At 33.9% G+C, this 18392-nt stretch overlaps 1 protein-coding gene across 3 annotated transcripts; it reads left to right on the top strand.

Annotated features, from left to right (window-relative positions):
• Positions 1-1376: 1376 nt before the first annotated feature.
• LOC131948166 (uncharacterized) lies at positions 1377-17473 on the top strand. 3 transcript variants are annotated; one of them, XM_059309698.1, is made up of 5 exons: positions 1377-1964; positions 3537-3602; positions 3833-3892; positions 4163-4228; positions 16230-17473. In XM_059309698.1, exons 1-5 carry the CDS (start codon positions 1889-1891, stop codon positions 17138-17140), a joined length of 1179 nt encoding a protein of 392 aa, XP_059165681.1. In that variant the 5' UTR covers positions 1377-1888; the 3' UTR covers positions 17141-17473. The 3 variants fall into 3 exon arrangements, with proteins under 3 accessions (XP_059165681.1, XP_059165680.1, XP_059165682.1); XM_059309697.1 differs by lacking the exon at positions 16230-17473 and adding an exon at positions 4778-5947; XM_059309699.1 differs by lacking the exons at positions 1377-1964; positions 3537-3602; positions 3833-3892; positions 4163-4228 and adding exons at positions 11656-11724; positions 12880-12945; positions 13165-13224; positions 13513-13578.
• The last annotated feature ends 919 nt before the right edge of the window (positions 17474-18392 follow it).

Here is an 18392-nt window from a genome sequence, read left to right as displayed (position 1 = left end):
GGTTGGAAACAGCAACTCATCTAGGAGAGAACTCAAAAATCAAACCACTCACCACTGTTTTGTAGTTGGTTCTTGGTTGGACAAAGACTATGGAAGCAAATCCAAAAAGAAAAGTTTGAGCCAACGGCTTTTATGGCGCATTAGTTCATACGTAATACTCTAATGTGTTGGGTGGAATCCCTTTCAACAATTGGATTAAGAACGAAGAAGAGGAATAACAGCTATACAATTGTATAGATGAAATACTCAATGTTGGTTGATCACATTGTCTTACCCGTACTCAAAATAAAACAAAATCGGTCAAGATTTGCCGCCGTTGTTTTAATGCCTTAATATCTCAAATGAAAGTATGTAGTAAAAAAGAATGCGATTTTATGTTCTTAAAACAAAACTGATTTTAAACGTCCAGAAATAACTTGGGATCTGTTAGGTCTGGTTTCTTTCAGGCAGCTAGATTTGGTTTCTTTTCCATGGTTAGTGTTGTTTGCTTTCCGGCAGTTAGGGCTGGTTTCTCTTCGGAAGTTATGGCTGTTTTCTTTCCAGCGGTTAGGGCTGGTTTATTTCCCGATGTTAGGGGTGGTTTCTTTCACGCGGTTAGGGCTGGTTTAGTAAAATTAACACACAAAAGTAATCAGTAATCAAACAAGTGAATATTGTATTTCAAGGGGCCTGAGTAAAAAAAAAACTTGTTGTAAACAAAATGAAAAGTACTTTTAAGTGGTTTTGTATCGATTCTCATTGTAACATGCCTTTAATAAAGCCTTGAAAACAGCCTACATAAAGGTTTAATATTTAATTAGATGAAAAAAAGTAACAACTACTGTCACTTTTTTCCAATTTGAAACTGCGGAAAGGGTAGATAGTATACACAAGAAATTGGATTTCGAAGAAAATATTTACGGTCTAAGGGGTGTAACAAAGAAAGAAAATTAGAATGTCATTGAGGATGGCATTAATTACTTGTCTTGTTTTATTTTCTTTATAATCGTTATTGTTTATCATATTCCTTCATGCTCGAATGTATTTTGATGTATTAAAAAAAACTTGCAGCTGCTCAACAATTAGTTCAAGTTAGCCACAAGAAAAGAGGGTGGGGTGGAAAGTAAAGACAGCCTAAGCATAGAACAGGCTTACTCTGCTATTAGTCACATTACTTCAATGAATGGCACGTGAAGTTATTTAATTTGACACGTTATTTATTGGAAAACCTGGTCCTTGTATCAAATAACTAAGCTAGAATTATATGATAAAATTTTAATTAACTCATTTTCTGCACATACAAAAAAAAGTGTTTTTTCGCAACAGTTTACTAGACAATTCTCCTTACTCAATTTTTTTAAGTCTTATTATTTATTCTTTCCCAAACAGCCTTTTTAATTAGTTAATTTTCAACAATAGATTTTTTTGTTGTCACCACATACATCAGTCTGGGCACATCATATCTGGCATCGATAGCCAACTCTACTCAATTCCCGAGCCCGACGCCAATATTAGCATTTATTGAATCTCCTACCTCATTATCTTTTCTCTTTTGTGCCTAAGACACTTATGGCCGCAAAAAAAAGCCTCTCCGCTTTTGTTGGTCTATTTTTATTTTCTTGGCAGAACACCAAAAGAGTCATTTCCAGTGTTTCTTCCAGACTTCGATCTTTGGGCTGGGACTTGAAATTTTATGGGGAGGTGGGGGGCGGACTAAAACTTCCAGGGGAGTCGTAGGATCCACAACAACGATGATGATGAAGCTGAATGACCGGCACTCAAATTTTAAAATAGATTTCATTTCTCACTTTTAAATGGAAACATCCGGACCTCGAATCTAGTAACTAAAAATAGTAAAAACTTATTTCGACGGTAAACAAAAAACGGGAAAACCTCACATTACAAAGATATGACTAAAAAATCTAAAAATAAACCTCTGGAATATCCAGGCACTATCGTCATTTCTCAGCAGTCTACAACAAAAGGTACGTTCTAGATCTAGTTCTAATTGTTGTGCTCCTTAAATATTATATTTTTGAATAATTCCATAATATTAATCTTATATTATATAAATATTACCATTCATACTAAACTTTATTTACCTAAAGTTCAAACGTAGAGCAAAGTATTGCACGATTCGATGGACGAAAAAAATTGTTGATATTCAATGTGCAATTTTAAACTTCTTAACATACCAACTACTCCGTCTTACACCACACATTTATAAAAATGGGTATCGAGTTTGATCAATTATTCGAGTGAAATTGCAATTAGGTTTTAATGTGTGTTTTTAATTAGTGTGTGTAGGGCAGGCCAGGGGTGGGGGTGGGGACAGAAACTAAATTTAATCTCATTTCTTCGTTTTTGTGCTAAAATGGATATTTAAGTAGATCTAGGCCCTAATAGACAAAAAGGTATATTTTTTAGTGTATTTTTATCACTTCATATTAAATTCGAACATATTAGTTACATTTACAATAGCCAATTATTTTCTCGTGTTTATTCTAAGATTCGACATATTTTTGATACTTTACTTACAAATAGCCTTTTGAAGTTCTTTAACTGTGAAAAAGCACTGTTATAATTAGGTCTAGAATCTAGATTTAGTATTTTAGATCTAATTATATTTTAATATTCGCCTAGCACTATTATTATACTATAGCAGCTGACCCTTGTAATTCACTTAACCATCAGACACGCCATTTTAAATTTATTAGTAGACTAGTACTAGAATCTAGTAGTAGGCCTAACAAATTATTAATTATTAGTAACAGTAGATCTAGGGCCTAGGGCTATATTATTATTATATTATATAAATATCATATTATTAGGCCTACATGAATTCACAACTAATTTTCTATCTAGAATTCTAGATAGATATAAGTACTAAAATCTAGATCTATATCTTGTAGAAATTAATCTAGATCTTGAGAGGCTAATTAATGTTTGTTAATATTTCTAATCTAGATGTAGATCTAGATCTAGACCTAGATCTAGATTTCTAGAAAGATCTAGATCTAGATCTATACACAATCTATCTATACTATACTTTATACTAAGTCTATTATTTAATTATTATAAGACAGTGTTATAACACTGTTATAGTTAGAATCAAGTCTAGAGACTAGCTAGCAGCTTGAGTCTCTAGATCTAGTCATGTACAAATCATGTAATATGGCTCTAATCAACTAATGATGTTAATTCCATAGCTACAATCTACATTACAGTGGTTTTGTCACTAATAATTTAAGTTAATTTATATTTATATAAAGGCTTACATATCTATAACTAGTCTATCTATAGATGTAGGTCCTATAGGGGCCGATTTATAATTTAAAAAAAAAAATTAAATAATAAGGAGTATTTATTGGAGTTTAAGAATTCTAATTAATTAATGATAAAGAATTAGTTTAAACAATAAAAAGTTAAGGCTATGGCAACTCAAACTGTTAGTTAGTAGTTTATAAATCAAACAAAGTTTCATTTTTCTACCTGCATGATACAACGGGACTTTTATTGTATTTATGTCTGTCTTATGTTTCCTTTAACTTCCTTAGAGAGACCTCATAGACAAGAGAGACTGTCTTGTTGTCCTGCCCTTCTGGTTATAGGCCCTATAACAGTTAATTACTCTAATTTGCTGTAATTTTTTTTTCCTAATCCATCCTGCATTTTAAGCTGAATATATTTATATTGATCCCTTAACAATTATTTTAAGAAGCACAATGACATCCAGCATAATAATAATGTGCTACTTTTTGAAGCTGCAACATTCTGTCAGTAAGTAAGAAAAAATTATACCCTTGTAAAAGTTTTCTTTATCATGTATTAATATACACATTTTCTGAAACAGCAATGCAAGACATGGAAACTACCGCAACAATAGAAGAGAAAATTGAGCCAATTCCTACAGGTAAAATATGTGTATGTGAATCAGTGAAACTGTCAGGTTTGTAAATATTATGAAGTTAGTGGAAATCTGTGTAGTGTAGGATAAGCCTAAATAATTAAACACTGTAATGGTTGATTAAGCATAAATAGGTTAAAAATAATAGTTAATAGAAAAAAAGCCTATAACTAATAATTATTGTAACTACTTTATCTTCTTTTATAACATATTAAATTCCTAAAAGAAATTGTGTTCCTTTATTTGAATGGCTCTTGCATTTAATTTTTCTTTTAGATGTGGCCATAAAGAAAATCCAACAAGATCCAGCAAATTCTGGGATGACAGATATTTTTTATCCAGGTAAAAGTTTAAACAGTAACTAAATTAAATTCAGATCGATGACCTGATGTTTAATTTCTTACGGTCAGATTAATGGTAATAGGCCTACTCCTGTCTCTATATACATGTGACCATTTAACTTTTTGTTTTCTATTAGGCCTTTGTTGCTTATTTTGTTGCAATGAAAGAGGCATTGTTTTAAAAATAGCATCAGGATAAGACAATCTTTAGTTATGACATGTTGCAAAAAAAAATCTATGTCAATTCCCAAAGAATAAAGCTATTTATTTTACTCAGACATGAAATTTTATTTTTTAAAAGGTATACAAGCTTAAGAATATTATCTACATGGTCAATAAATAAATTGAAAGTCTTCAGATCTCCACGTCAATATGGTCCATCTATTGCTAAATTTTATTGCACTCTATTAAGTATGATAAGACAGTAAAATTTTAAAAAAGTAAAAAAAGACTGGCCATAAATAAACTCACATTTTAAAACTTTTAAATACTTACATATTTCTTTTAAATTTAAAAACCTTTATATTAAAAAACCTGTTTGTTCCTGTAGGAAATCATGAAGCTGAGATGTGCTATGGAGGAGAAGCTGATCTACACAAACATGTTACTGGCTGTAAGAAGAATCCAGGTCACAAAGGTTTTATACCTCTCAAATATTTCAACTCAAGTTGTCTCCCCTCACGTTACCATGACGACGACCTCATGTCTAAGACAATCAAAACATTGGCAGCCCTAACTGTCCAGGTAAAGACTAAATTCACCAGTCTAAAGAGACCAGAGTTTTACACTGACACTCAAGTTCCATATCCATTTTATAATGACAGAGGACGTCACGTGTTGAGGTTAGGGACGGGGAGGGTGGAGAGTGTGTACAAGTACACAGAGAGTGACAGAAGGGGAACTTGTCATTGTGCCAAGTGTCAAGTCTCTGCCACACCCAGCAAAGTGTGGGGGATGGTTCGTGTAGTGACAGCTAAACACGTGGTGTTTGATGACAGTGAGGCGAGACAGACCAGGTGTGTTTTAGGTTTTGATGACAATAAAAGTCCTGGAGTCAGTCTTGATGGCTGGGAGGTGGTGGGTGGGGCATACATTGAGAGAGACTGGTGTGTGTTGAATTATGTGACATGTGACTTAGATAAGTTAGAGTTGGTTGATGAACTGGACAAGATGTTTGATCGCTTTAATGGCCTATGTAGGGAAGTAAAGAAAAAATACAGGAGATTAGGTGATGTGGACAAGTTGACCGTTATAGTGTCACATCCTCATGGCTGTCCTAAACAGGTCTCTGTAGGACAATGGACACACACACTTGAGAGTGATTTCAGGCACACCAGGTACTGGTACACAACATGTACATGTCCAGGCTCCAGTGGAGCGCCTGTCTACAGGCTGGGATATGGCGGGTGGTCGTATCACCATTCCCACAGTGGATCAAACTCTGAAGGAAATTATAGTGGGGAGTGGCAGTACTGATGTAGCTGTTAGTTCTCTCCCCTTGTCTACACAATGTAAACAAACAAAATGGCGGAACAATTCCCGTCATGTACAATGTATTTAATGTCTTTTAAAATATTTTATACACCTTAACTAATTGATTGAAATGCTTGGTTTCTGTAATATGCTTTAATCGTCGTCACTTTTATCTCTCTTTCTCTCTCTCTCTCTCTCTATCCATATCTATATATCTATTCTTACTTTTATCTTGTAAATATGAACATTATTTGTAATTGTATTGCTTTATGAATGTATGTCATGTGTTGAATTGTTTTGCAAATATTTTAAAATAAAGAATGTTTTGACTGGAATAAAATTGTGTGTGTTGTAACCTGTACAGTTTTTGATATAACGCTCAGTAAAACAATTATTGTTGATGTCGCTATATGTGTAAGTCTTGTAGTGGATGTAAATTGTAGGTTAAATTTGACAACAAACCCGACATGTTTGAATAGCTTTTGAGGTCGGGTCGGTTAAGCTCATGGTTTTTTGAAAAAGTCGCGAATTCGAACCCCCAGGCAGATGAGGCTTAAAAGCAAGGAACAGCAACTCATTTAGGAGAGAACTCCAAAATCAACAACTCACCAGTGATTTATAGTTTGAACTTGATTGGACAAAGCTATGGCAACAAATCCAACAAGAAAAGTTTGAGCCAACGGCCTTTACGGCGCATTAGTTCATACGTAATACTTAAATGTGTTGGTTGGAATCCCTTTCAACACTTGGATTAAGAACGAAGAAGAGGAATAACAGCTATACAATTCTATAGATGATATACTCAATGTTGGTTGATCACATTGCCTTACCCTACATAAAATAAAACAAAATCGGTCAAGTTTTTGCCGCCGTTGTTTTAATGTCTTAACATCTCAAATAAAAAGTATGTAGTCAAAAGGAATGCGATTTTATGTTCTTAAAACAAAACTGAATTTAAACGTTCAGAGTTTAGCTGAAATAACGCGTGGTTTGTTAGGGCTGGTTTCTTTCCTGTGGTTAGGGCTGGTTTCTTTACCGCAGTTAGCGCTGGATTGATAAAATTAATACACAAAAGTAAGCAACAATCAAACAAGTTTAAATATTGTATTTCAAGAGGCCGGAGTAAAAAAAATACTCATTGAAAACAAAATGAAAAATACTTTAAATGGTTTTGTTTCGATTCTCGTTGTAACATGCCTTTAATAACGCCTTCTTGAAAACAGCCGACTTAAAGGTTTCGTATTTTAATAAATTGAAAAAATACAACTCTATCACTTTTTCAAATTTTTAGCTGTGGAAAAATAGGCTCGTACTTATAAGAAATTGGAGTTCGAAGAAAATTTGTACGGTCTAAGGGGAATAACCAAGAAAATTAGAATGTCTATGAGGACGGCATTTATTACTTTTCCTGTTTTATTTTCTTTATGATCGTTATTGTTTATCATCATCCTTCACGCTAAAGTTAGAATCAACAACATAAGGCTAATGTGTTTTTTCTACATTTTATTATACAAATAAAATAATCTCTTCTACATTTTAAAATTTACCATTGTTTTTGCCGGGTTGCAGGCTACAACAAAAGGTTTAAGACCCTATAATTCCTCAGGCCCAACGACAATTGTCACCTAGATATTACAATTTTAGGTGGTCTGTGTGTGTTTTTAGAAACGAACAATTTTGTTTTGAATTATGGTGTTAGAGCTACTCTGTCTAGTTCAACTTTTTTTATTTAAAATATTTCTCGTTTAATCTCTTACTCCCCATGTAAGTCATCTGATGAATCAGTTAAAAACGTCAAAACGTGAACATTTGTTGTCCTATCAACGTATCTTCACACTGAATCCAGGTGATCCGGTTGACCGTGGAGAAAGCAAAAGCCAGCCATAAACCCACGGGCTTAATGACGGACAGTATGGGGATGAGAAATTACACATCCTAATTAGTACGCACAGTTCTATGTACTAATACGTGGAGTTATATTTGAATAAGACAGGCAGTACACTCTGACCTTTAGATAATTTAGTTATTTTAACTCTCGTCACCCCCTGTGGATTATAGGGAAGCAACAAGTATTTGCCATTCCACTCTGCCTTGGGCGAGCCACTTTAGTTCATGCCAGGTCTTGCCAGTAGCCTGCACTTCTTCTTCCATATTTTGCTCTTTCCAGGTGGAGTCCATTTTAGCACCACGTTGTGGATTCTTCTTCTGTTCACACGAATGGCATGGCTCAGCCATCGCCATCTTTTCATTCGTACTTCTAAGACAATATCTAAGACAATGTTGCTTAAGCCTGTCCTTCGTCGTATTTCCTTGTTCGGTAATTTGTCGTTCCACTTTATCTTGAGAACAGATTGGGGGGATCTTCTTTGCAAACCTCTAAGGCGGCTTTCTACTTTCTTGTTTAGTTTCCATGACTCTTCAGCATAGAGGAGTACAGAACGAAACTTAGACTTGTAAATACTTATTTTGGTTCCTCACTGCAGTGAGGATGGTTTCCAGATCCTAGCTAGTCTTTGGAAAGCCTGTGATTCCATTGCTATTTTTTTAGTCTATATCTTTCTCGTTGCAGCCATTTGCTGAGTTATAGCTGCCGAGGTAATTTAGGTCTTCGACCTCATCTAGCTTGAGAGCACTTTTAGTTTTTACTTTCATTAGTATTTTCTTCCCGGAGTTTATCTTTAGCCCAACGCTTTTAGCAATATGCTTTTCTTTAATTGGAACTTCTTTTTAGTCATATGAGAGTAGAGCCAAGTCATCAGCAAAGTCGCAGTCTTCCGTGTGGTTTGTAAGTTCCCCAACAATTCTTTTTGGCTTGTCCTGAGTGTCTCTACTCATAATATAGTCAATTACCAACAATAAGATGACATGTGAGATGACACAGCCCCGTCTGACTCCAGTTCTTACCTTGGATCATTCACTTTGTTGAATTGATTGGTTTTTACCGTATCAATGTTTTCTTAATTCACTATCCATGATAATACCAACTCCTTCCCGGTGTTGACCATCAGACAACAAAGAATATATTACAGTTGCTCCTAGTCCAGTTGTAGTAAGGACTTAGTCTGCCCATCTCATTGCGCTAACACCCAGATTGTTGATCCTGTATCATGACATTTCATTGACCACTTGAGTTATTTTATATATTTCGTACATGCTACGCACATTTCAAGCACCTACTCGTATAATTATTTTGGGAATCACAAAGGAATTCGTCGGAGTAGAGACTTCCTCGCTGCTTTTATCTAAACTCGTTATATCAGGTTAAGCTACCTCAAACCTCAGATGCTCTCCCATGAAGGTGTGATTTAGATTTGTTGCCGTTTCCGTAGCGCTGTGTTTACACATGACGGGTTGCTAGCCCAAACCCAAAAACTTCCACATGTTCATTCTGAAAATGGTCCCCTAAAACGTATGAACCTCAAGGTTTAGGGTAGTATCAATATCTCGCTGAATGTAAAACCCAACATGGATTGATCAATACATTTGCCTTGTCACACTTTAAAACACATGAAATGTTTTAAGAGAGTGCATTAGATGAGTAATCGTGTAGTTCTGTCTACCAGAAATTATAATCATTCCAAATGAAGAAGCTTCCTTTTATAAAAATAAATGTGCATAGCCATAATATTAATTAAATTTACTTAATTAGATTGTTAATTAACTTTTTGAAATAAATCAAGGTTTTATTTACAAGGTATTAATTTTACGCACTAGAACACACATTATTTTCTTTCATGTTGGTGCACCATCTTTTTTTCAACGCGATTCTATTCTAATTAACAAACATAAGTATCGAAAAAATAATTGGTAAAAACTATTTGCATAGTACGATTGCTCTGGATTTACCGACCTCCCATTATTGTTATACAAGAACATACGAGATAGTAAAGGGGAGATCACTCCCGCTGTGTTTCTAATCGCAACTTGAATGCACACGTTTTTCATGTACTAACAGTTCTCCAGTAATTGAAGAAGATTGTTGCTACAAAACACTAACTCTTTTTATTCATACTGATAAATAGTTCAAGTTATTCAGAAGCAAATATGATGGTGATAGTAAAGGACGTAAAATAAGACCGACCTATCAAAATTGATTTCCGTACAGTCCTACTATGCTGGTACGTCAGCCATGCTTTTTCGTTAGACTTAGAATTAAACATAACCTTAATAATGTACATGCACCTAAAGTGGATTATTTGAAACTATGCATTTGCTTTTAAGTCTTTTGATCGTCTCTGGAAGATATTTATTTTCACAGGTTATTTATGTGGAGAAACAAATCCTTGTTTCATGCGACGAAAACCGGAAAACCTTACAATATAGCAGATAACAAAGAATCTAAAAAATAAAACTGTAAAGTATCATGGCACGGGAGTCAATTTATTTATGGCCGCTATTTGTTTTCGTTATTTTTAGTTTTTCTTACATAATGTTGTGTTTATACATATCTAAATAATCTCTTACTATAAGAATATTACAATTCCTACTCAAATCTATGTTCCAAATTCGACAAAGTAAATTGAAGATTTATACAACTTAATGCCCAACCAGTGTCTACGAATACAAGATAAATATAAAAAAACTTTGAATAATGAACAAGCTGACACGCTGTGTGACTTCTGTCGTCAATTTACGCACCGTGTGCAAAGGCCGTTCACTCTGTATACGGTCACTACCTAATCATGCAATTCTTATTGGCAAGGGACATTGGAACATGGTAAACAAAATACGAGCATTTTTTTTGTTATTTGACCAGTGGTTTCCGGCAAGCTTTTACTTTCATAACACGAGTCGCAGTCCCATTAAAGGACGACCTACGATCAAAATTTGCAGCTTTCGGGTAAGCAAGCGAGACAGTTAATTAACCAAGTGGTGAGACTAAATCAGGTCCTAATATATAATTAGATGTTTAAAAAATAAGGTAATCTTTCGTTTTAAGTAAGTAAACTCGGCTAAAACTAGTAATATAAAAAAATGTGACTAAGTACATTTCGGTAAATATTTCTTACTCTAATGAGGATTAACGTTTTAAAATATATACAAAACTGTTTCAAAGTGTCATTCGTGTACTTGTTTTTAAACAATTGCATACAACCTTTTAGTAATAAATAGTATCGATGTTTTTATGAGATGCAACCAAGCTAATTAGCAGACATCTGGTCCATGGTTGTATTTTTTGTTTGTTTATTTTTTGCTCTCAAACACGGCTGTTTTAAAGTTAATTTCCCTGTCCTATGTTGATATATTTAAAAATTGCTTTAGGTTTAATATTTAATTATCTATTATATCTGACACAAAGATATCATGAAATACGTGTATTCAATCCATAATACAAAGTACAATTTTCCCCACATTACTAGCATTGGCCTATTCTACGTGCCTAAAACGATAGATTACCAAAAACAAGCACATTTAATATTGATCAACACCTGAATGATACATTGAAAATAATTTTTATTTTCTGTTTTTAGTGTAAAATACAACATGATATGTCTAATATAATGCTGTTACACATATTAAAAAAATATAAAATATAATAGACCATGACAACAATCTAATAAAAGCTTTATCTTAAGTAAAATAAATTATGCGGCTTTATGTAGGAGTCGTGTTTTGTTACCGTTTGAGCATTTTAACCTACACTAATACGTTAAAATGTAGAACTACATGGAATGACATCACTAGACCTGGTGTCAAGAGGTGTTGTAACACACAATTCACCGCAAAAAAAAAAGCATTTTCCTGTTTGCTATGAACACTTCCCAGTACTTTATTACTTTAACTGGACTACACCTCTCTCCCGCACTGCCTAAATGGAATAAATATTTTAGTAATATCGCGATTGAAACCGACAATGTTCTAAAATGCGTAATTATATTTTTCGGGAAAGTCCGGTTCTCAGAGATTTATTTCGAATATTTAAGATCGGGAAAGCCCTATATTACGGAAGTAAAATTTAAAGTAAAACCTTGTAATATCCATGTCGCCATTTTAACTTAATAAGTTTACTGCTAAATACCAAAGGTTGGTGGTGATAGATTAAATAGCATTCAATCTTTTTATACGTGTTTCACACTATGACAATATTACACATTTTATGTCGTTTTCTTTTTTCCAATAATTTAAGCTTGCTAATAATTTTTGCTTGTCTTATTGTAGACATAACTAAACTATATCGTGGTCTATTAAAATGGCCGTATAATAATTATAGATATAGTATATTTCTATTGCTAAATTTGATTTGTTTAAATTAATAAATCAGTGTGCTAAAATATTTAACCTACTTCTTATTACTACTAAAATACTAATGGTTCCATAATCAAATAGACAGTTGGATAACTGCGTTTGGAAGTTAAGACGCAAGGCCTGTGATGTAAGATGAGAAAAGCCAGATGTTGCCCATGTAGCAAAAACCTGTGTCCGCACTGACGACAACAATCCCACTAAAGTCCAAACAATATTTACTACAACTGTAAATACACACGGAACATTAAAAGTAGAAGTTGAACCAAATAACTGTGGTCAAATTTGAACTATAAAAGTATTGTCATCGGAGTATAAGACAGTGTGGTAATTAACAGGGGTGGGAGAAGGGGTGTTTTTGGCCAGTACCCGGGTTAAATATGTCTTTAAAGTCGAGGTGTGACCGATTAGATCAAGAAAATCTCATTTAAACTCCATATATCCTCCCTCCACAAACTACATGGCTAATTATTTAATGAGACATACACATTTTTTTAGAATAAGGAGATTTTCAATTACGACAGGCTACAATGTGCATTGTCCGCTTGTTCCACTGTGTCAATAGATTTTAACAAATAACTACGTTTTATATAAGCCTAATAGCTAAGACTTAAAATTATTTTGAGTATTAGGCAAGCATGGTTTTATTCCGTATCTAGTAGGTCCTTTAGGGGGAGATATATAAGTTTCAAAATATTTTTTTTAAAATGTATTGAAGTGTGAGATTCCTAATGAATTAACGATAAAGAGTTAGTTAAAACAATTTTAAAAAAAAAACAATTAAATCAATAAAAAGTGATAGCTAAGTTTACTGTTAGTTAGTAGTTTATTAATCTAACAAAGTTTTTTCTCCACTAACTGCAGCTCTACCTGCCTGTGTGTTACAACAAGACTATTTTCTTTATATTTGACTTGTATTTCTTTTAACATTTCCAGAGATACCGCATAGACAAGAGAGACTGTCTTGTTGTCCTCACCTTCTGGTTATAGGCCCTATAAAAGGTAATTACTTTACTTTGCTGTAGTTGTTTTTTCCTTATCTATTCTGTATTTTAAGCTGAATACGTTTCTATTGATAACGTAACAATTAGTTAAAGAATCGCAATGACATCCAACAAAATATGCTACTTTTTGTAGCTGCAACATTCTTTTAGAATAAAAAATGTTAACCTTGTAATAATTAACATTATCATGTAGTAATTATTAAATTGTCTGACACAGCTCTGCAAGACATGGAAAATGCTGCTACAAAAGAAGAGAAAGTTGAGACATTGCCTATAAGTAAAATGTATGTTTTTCGGAAATTTGTCAGATGTGTTAATTTTATGAAATTAGTGCAAATGTGTGTAGTGTAGGAATAAACTCTCACACAAATCAGATGTAAATAATTTAAGACTGTGGTGGTTGCTTAAGCATGAAATTGTTTTAAAACAATTGTTTATAGAAAATAAATCTATAAGTCATATTGAATGTAACTACCTTATTGTCTTTTATTAAATATTAAATTCCTAAAAGAAATTGTGTTCCTTTATTTGAATGGCTCTTGCTTTTATTTTTTTTTTATTTTAGATGTGGTCATACAGAAAATCCAAAAAGATCCAGCAAATTCTAGGATGACAGATATTTTTTTTCCAGGTAAAAGTTTAAACTGTAACTAAATTAAATTCAGATCGATGACCTGATGTTTAATTTCTTAAGGTCAGATTAATCGTAATAAGTTCTCTCCTATCTCTAACTATCTGTGACAGTTTAACTTTTTGTTTTCAACTAAGGCTTTTTAACTTATCTTGTTTCAATGAAAGAGGAATTGTGTTAAAAATAGCGTCAGGATAAGACAGATTATCTATAGTTATGACATGATGCAAAAATAAATCTATGACGTTTCCTGTAGAGTAAATGTTAAAGTCATTTTCTTTACCTGTATTTAAAAAGTTATTATTTTAAAATCAGTTATTAAAATAACTTTGTATAAGCTTAATAATATTATCTACGTGGTCAATAAATAAATTTAAGTTCTTCAGATCTCCTTACCAATGTGGTCCATTTTTTTTTCTTTTTCTATTTTTTGTCTCAGACATGTTATTGACAGCGTCAGTTTGCCTTGCATGTTCGCTTTAGTATTACAGTTTTCATCATCGGCTTGTGACAACTGATACAGATGTACTATAGTAATACTTCTTTTTTACTTGTAGCCTACTTTCATCATCTAAGATGGTTTACTTATACATAGATCTAATACAAAACGTCTAATTACAATTTTATTTTATTTTTTAAAAAACAACCTGAAAATGCAAATGTGTAATTAAATGATAATTCAAGGGATTTTACAAGCTTTTATTTAACTTGCTTCCTCTGTCGTCAGTCTGTCTAGATCGAAACGCTGGAGTGAAAATTCGCACACTTCTACTTGATCGATACCATACACACTTGGCACGTGGGTCAAGACATGAAGATAATGCAATCTGAAATTAAATGTGACTTAATTGGATGCCTAATTATTTTTTTATGAATTAATTAAAATTTGGACCGAATTAGTAGGCATGTCTATCCAACCACACTACACGCGGCATCACGTTCAATAGCTGCGCCATCACGTTCAATGGCTGCGCCATCACGTTCAGTAGGCGCACAATGGTTTTTAGGCATGTAACTCTATTGTAAATAAAACATGTAATGTACTGAAAAAAAATTCATAAAAAACGTTTTAATAACAAGTTTTTATGTAATAATGCACTAAAAAGTAGAAAATAAATTATAGACTACTATTTAAATAACTATAAAGAAAAGCGTGGGTGTCTTCCTTAACATTAGTAAAAGAATCTAATAGATACTAAAGTGACCAACGCTTTTCTTTATAGTAATTTAAATAGTAGTCTATAATTTATTTTCTACTTTTTAGTGCATTATTACATAAAAGCTTGTTATTAAAACGTTTTTTATTAATTTTTTACAAGCTTTTATTTAACTCACTTCCTCTGTCGTCAGTCGTCATTCTAGATCGAAACGCAGGAGTGAAAATGCGGTCACTTCTACTTGACCGATACGATTCACATTTGTCACGTTGGTCAAGACATGAAGACAATGCAATCTGAAATTAAATTTGACTTAATTGGATGCCTAATGAATTTTTTTTGAATTTTTTATGAATTAATTAAAATTTGGACCGAATTAGTAGGCATGTCTATCCAACCACACTACACGCGGCATCACGTTCAATAGCTGCGCCATCACGTTTCAATATGCGCGCAATGGTTTTTAGTCATGAAACTGTAGTGTGAATAAAAACGTGTAAAGTACTAAAAATAAAAACATGTAAAGTACTAAAAAAAAGTTTTTATAAAAAACGTTTTAAATAACAAGCTTTTATTTACTAATGCACTAAAAAGTAGAAAATAAATTATAGACTACTATTTAAATAACTATAAAGAAAAGTGTGGGTCTCTTCCTAAACATTCAAAAAGGTATCCAATATATAGATTAAAGTGATCCATTCTTTTCTTTATAGTTATTTAATTAGTAGTCTATAATTTATTAATATGGTCCATCAGTTGTTAAGTTTGTTTGCACTCTGTCAAGTATGACTAGAAAGTAAAACAAGTTAATTAAAAAGTCTAGTGACAATTTTAGCGCAATTTCCTTATGTTATCCAACCACACCACAAGCGTCATCACGTTCAATAGATGCGTCATCACGTTCCATGGCTGCGCCATCACGTTCAGTCGACGCGCAATGGTTTTTAGTCATATAACTCTATTGCTATATAGTACTGTAGTGTATTATGTATAATGTAAGTTTTAAAAAAAATGTGTGACCGAACGAAAGGATATTTTTGAAAACTTTCTTCTGCAATATTGTTCTAATTTATGGCAGGAATCGATTGGTAAATGTTTCAAGTCGCTAAGTGGTCTGGTTGCCGAGATAGATATGGGCCAAAAGCTGCATTTTTTCGAGGTTTTTTGGCTTTTGAGGGAAATCCAGGAAGGAATTCCGGAATTTTTTTGGCCCACTATCATCCTCGTACATTTCTTAACATAATTGCTTTTAGAACTAGTCCTCGATATTGCTTCGTTGAGGAGGAGATACGACTTAAAGCTGCGGACACACATCCATACATTCATCCATTCATTCATACATCCAGAAATGACGGGTTAATAAACAAAATTCTCCAGAATGGAAATTGCGCTAAAACATGCCTTAAATAAACTCACATGGTAAAAACTTTTTAACATTTACTAATTTCTTTTGTATCTTTGCTTTTATATCTAAAAACGTTTTTGTTCCTGAAGGAAATCATGAAGTTGAGGTATGCTATGGAGGAGAAGCTGATCTACACAAACATGTTACTGGCTGCACAAAGAATCCAGGTCACAAAGATTTTATACCTCTTAAAGATTTCAACGCAGGTTGTCTCCCCTCACCTTATTATGACGACGAGCTCATGTATGAGACAATCAAAACATTGGCAGCCCTAACTGTCCAGGTAAAGACTAAATTCACCAGTCTAGAGAGACCAGAATTTTACCCAGACACTCAATTTCCATATCCATCTTATAATGTCAGAGGACGTCACGTGATGAGGTTAGGGACGGGGAGGGTGTGTAGTGTGTACAAACACAGAGAGAGAGATAACAATGGCACTTGTCGTTGTACCAAGTGTCAAGTCTCTGCCACACCCAGTAAAGAGTGGGGGGTGGTTAATGTGTTGACAGCCACACACGTGGTGTTTGATACTAGTGAGGCGAGACAGACCAAATGCGTTTTAGGTTTTGATGATAATCAAAGTCCAATGGTCAGTCTTGATGGCTGGGAGGTGTTGGATGAGATAGACCTTGGGAGAGACATGTGTGAGTTGAGATATGTGACTTGTGACTTAAATTTGGTTGATGAACTGGGAAAGATGTGTGTGCGCTTTAATGATCTATGTAAGGAGGTATGGGTCAAATACGGGAGATTTTTCGATGTGGACAAGTTGATCGTTATAGTGTCACATCCTCATGGCTGTCCTAAACAGGTCTCTGTAGGAAAATGGACACACAAACATGAGAGGGATGGCTGGACCAGGTACTGGTACACAACATGTACATGTCCAGGCTCCAGTGGAGCACCTGTCTACAGGCTGGGATATGTCTTGTTGTATCGCCATCCCCACAGTGGATCAAATTCTGAAGGAAATTATAGTGGGGAGTTTTTTCACTAATGTAACTGTTAGTTCTCTCCCCTTGTTTACACAGTTTAAACAAACAAAATGGCGGAACTTTTCCCGTCTATAGCCCCATGTACACTGCATTTAATGTCTTCTAAATTTATTTTATACACTTTTAACAAATTGATTGAAATGCTTTGTTTCCGTTACATGCTTTAATCGTCATTTTAATCTGTCTCTTTCTCTCTATTCTACTTTTGGAAGATCTAATCAGTTTGGCTGTAAATATGAACATTATTTTGTTAATGAATGTCATTGAATTGTTTTGCACGATTTAAAATGAAGAATGTTTTGATTTGAATAAAATATTTATCAGAAAACTTTTCATTTTGACTTTATTGTAATTCACTTCTGTGCCATAGCTATTGTGTGTTGTAACCTGTACATTTTATGTTTGTGGTGGATATTATAAAAAGGCTCAGTAAAATAACTACTGCTGATGAAGCTATTTGTGTAAGTGTAAAACGTGCATATAAATTTGACAACATATCCGACATATTTGAACAGCTTTAGTGGTCTGGTCCCTCAATGCTCACTGTTGCTGAACCGAAAGTCTCGTGTTCGAACCCCCGTGTAATTGAGGCTCGATAGATGTGGACAGCAACTCATCTAGGAGCAACTTAAAATTTAACTCACTTCTGCCTTGTAGTTTGTTCTTGGCAGCAAATCCAAAAAGAAAAGCTGGCTTACTTGTTTACGCGTAATACTTCCCTTCCAACAAGAGCATTAAGATAAGAGCGAAGAAGAGTAACAGCTTTACAATTTGACAGATGAAAATAATACTTTAACTAATGTCTGTTTCTCACATGGACCTATCCGTACAAAAAAAAATCTGTCAAACTTTTGTCGCCGTCATTATTTTAATGCCTTAAGATCTCTACTGAAGGTTATGTAGTAAAATAGAATGCGACTTCTTCTTCTTCTTCTTCTTCGTTCTTAATTATTAGTGTTGAAGGGAATCGAGATTTATCTGCCAGTGGGTTTGAACTCGAGACTGTTCGAATGCATCAACCATGAGCTTTTTGCCGACTCGACCACGCCTCCAACACAATTAAGCGTTACGTGTCAACTGGTTATGCGCCATTGAGGCCATTGACTCCGATTTCAGCCTGCTTTTCTTTTTGGATTTGCTTCCATAGCCTTTGTCCAACCAAGAACAATCTACAAGGCAGCAGTTGTTTAATTTTGGAGTTGTCTCTCCTAGAAGAGTGGCTGTCCCCAGCTAACGAGCCTCATCTGCCCGAGG

The sequence above is a fragment of the Physella acuta genome, unplaced genomic scaffold (genome assembly GCF_028476545.2).
Source record: "Physella acuta isolate Inbredline_101_S28 unplaced genomic scaffold, ASM2847654v3 ptg000627l, whole genome shotgun sequence".
Taxonomy (NCBI): Eukaryota; Metazoa; Mollusca; class Gastropoda; family Physidae; genus Physella; species Physella acuta.
Note: the sequence above shows the minus strand (reverse complement) of the source record. Positions and strands in the feature narration are given on the sequence as shown.